Consider the following 2,760-nt stretch of genomic DNA (forward strand, 5'->3'; position numbering starts at 1 on the left):
TCTCTGTGCTTCTTGGAAGTTACAGTGCAGAGAATTATATTGCTGAACAAGATAGGAAGAGAAACTGTAACAAGCAATGGAGATAAGAGTTTCCCAGGCTGGCATTTGTTGCCTTCAGGGACTGCAGTAGGTATGTGATGGCAAATCAAAATTGTTATTGCTCCTAATTGTCCTTTTTTTTAGGTGACTATCTGATTCTGGCTTTTCAGTTCATCTTAGTACTCAGACTGAAAATGTGTTATTTGGACAGTCCCGATCCTACTCTCCCATCTGCTCCCACAAAAACATTCCCTTTCTTGTAAGTAGCAGTTGAGGTGAGACCCCACCTGGAGTACTGTGTTCAGCTTTGTTAGACCAGTTGGAGTGAGTCCAGAGGAGGCCACAAAGATGCTCAGAATGCTGGAGCCCCTCTGCTATGGGGACAGGCTGAGAGAATTGGGCTTGTTCAGCCTGGAGAAGAGAGGGCTCTGGGGAGACCTTATTGCAGCCTTCCAGTACCTGAGGGAGGCTACAAGGAAGCTGGGGGGGACTTTTTACAAGGGCCTGTAGTGACAGGACAAGGGGTAACGGGTTTAAATGGAAAGTGGGGAGGTTTAGATTAGATATCAGGAAGTTCTTCCCAGAGAGGGTGGTGAGGCACTGGGACAGGTTGCCCAGAGAAGCTGTGGATGCCTCATCCCTTGAAGTGTTCAAGGCCAGGCTGGATGAGGCTTGGAGCAACCTGGTCTAGTGGAAGATGTCCCTGATCATGGCAGGGGGGTTGGAACTAGATGATCTTTAAGGTCCCTTCCAATCCAAACCATTCTGTGATTCTAGGTAGGCATGGCAGTCTTTCAGTCTAATTTTATCATGAGCTGTTAGTTTCTAGGCATTGACAATATTCTTCCCATTAATTCTTGCAGTACTTTGCTTTGGGTACTGTACATCAGCTTAAGCAAAAGACAGTCATTCTTTTACAGTTCACAGATTTTTTTTTGGTCTCTTCTAAGGATAAGTGATGCTGAAGAGTAATGCAGGGTTTCAAAAGTAAACCCTTCTGAATAGGCAGCCCCAGAAATTGAGCTTGCAATTACTTCATATCAGTTAGAAATATTTCTTACGCTGATTAAAATTCAGAAACAAATGTACTTCAGTGCCCTTTTCCTTTGAGGGCTTCTACTTGTAGGGCTTCCAGCCTGTTCTTCCCTTATTTACTCTTCTGATGATCAGTATCAGTGACTGAATCTCCTGTAAGCTGACACTCTGGAAGCAACGATCCAAGACGTTTCGTTGCCAGGCATCTGATCCTTTTGAATCCTCACGATGTCTTTTGTGGATAGTGTCCACTTCCGAATACCAATAAACCAACCCATAATCATCGACTTTTGGAGGCAAGAGAGGTTTCTGGAGGCTAATCCACTGAGGGTTTGGCACTGTCCTATAACACACTTTCTTGCCGTTGAAAACGAGGCATGACGGATTTGACATCAGTGCTCGGGCTTCTGGTATAAAAGTAGCAGTTAGTTCCTTGGGTTACCCTCGTGCTGCAGAATCAGCTGCCAGCCACAATGGACACCAGTCCTAGCCTGTATTTTGGATAGCTGTCTCCTGCCAGCTCTGCTTCTGAATTTCTGCTCTTTAGGATGGTTGAATGCTGTGCTGCGCTGAGTCTAATGCAGGAATTCGGGTCTCTCCGGGCTGTCTGTCTTGTTTGCTGTGGGTTCTTGTGGAACTTGTGGTTGCAATCAAGTCACTCGCTGCCTCATCCATTCTACACACCTTCCTTTCTGCACTTAAGTTTGCAAAACGGAGCCTTTTGAGCCCTCGCATTTGCTAAAGGGACTGAGTGAAATTACTTGGCAAGCTGCAAATTGGTAAAGGCTTGAAGGCTGTACAGATTAGGTAAATTATTGTAGAAGTATTTAGAAAGAGGATCTTATTCAGCTGGTTCTGAAAAAAGTTATTCCTTGGGGTTTGTTGGAAGCCTTAAAATTGATGTGCTCTATACTCTCTGACAGTACATATGGTGAACAGATTACAGGCTTCTGACAGTTTGCAGTGGTCTAATCCAACACAGAAATGATGGCAGTGAGGGAAGTGCTTGGTGGTGGTGTGTCCTTGCGTGCTGTGTACTGACAGGCAGTTTACCTGTTGTCTTTGCTTACTCTGAGATGTGAACATATTTTTTCAGCCAGTTCTAGATAAGAAGTGTTAAAAAGCAGTATTTCAACCTTTGTTTACATTATATTAACCCTCTTTTTAAGAGTGTGATGGAAAATTTGGAAAGAAGCTCTACATCCTCAGTGTCTTCAGTTTTCACTCCACCTACAAAATCTGTCGGCACACCAGTACAACCTGTAAATACCACTACAAGGATTTCTACAATGAGACCTCTTGCAACAGCATATAAGGCTTTCACTAGTGACTATCAGGTATTTTAAGGGAACAAGGAGCATGTGCTGCTTTGTGCTGTCTCCCCTTGGTTGTTTTATGAGGCTGTACACACATTAGCTGGGATGTGACCTCAGCCTTTATCTTCTCCTGTCACTTCTTTGGAGCTGTGGTTCCAGTACAGACTCCAGTCTTTTTGGTCTCTAAAATAATACTAATAAAAAATAACAAATGAATGACTTGTCACTTTTCCAGAAGCACAGACCTTGTTTTGAAAACCTTTCAAACCTATTTTGTCAAAGTAATAGTGGCACTTAGGACAAGAAAAAAAAAAACAAACCCTAGGATAAGGGTAATAAGGATTAACTGTATGTTGACTGATTCTCTTTG

General features: G+C 43.4%; 1 protein-coding gene across 1 annotated transcript in view; it reads left to right on the forward strand.

The window, feature by feature from the left end:
- Positions 1-2,760, forward strand: part of NUP35 (nucleoporin 35kDa) — an 8,807-nt gene that overhangs the window by 5,697 nt on the left and 350 nt on the right. Inside the window, exon 7 of the mRNA XM_010147336.1 lies at positions 2,244-2,411. Coding sequence (XP_010145638.1) covers positions 2,244-2,411 — 168 coding nt within the window. The remainder of the gene's footprint in view (positions 1-2,243; positions 2,412-2,760) is intronic.

Source organism: Eurypyga helias, unplaced genomic scaffold, assembly GCF_000690775.1.
Source record: "Eurypyga helias isolate BGI_N326 unplaced genomic scaffold, ASM69077v1 scaffold3850, whole genome shotgun sequence".
NCBI lineage: Eukaryota > Metazoa > Chordata > Aves > Eurypygiformes > Eurypygidae > Eurypyga > Eurypyga helias.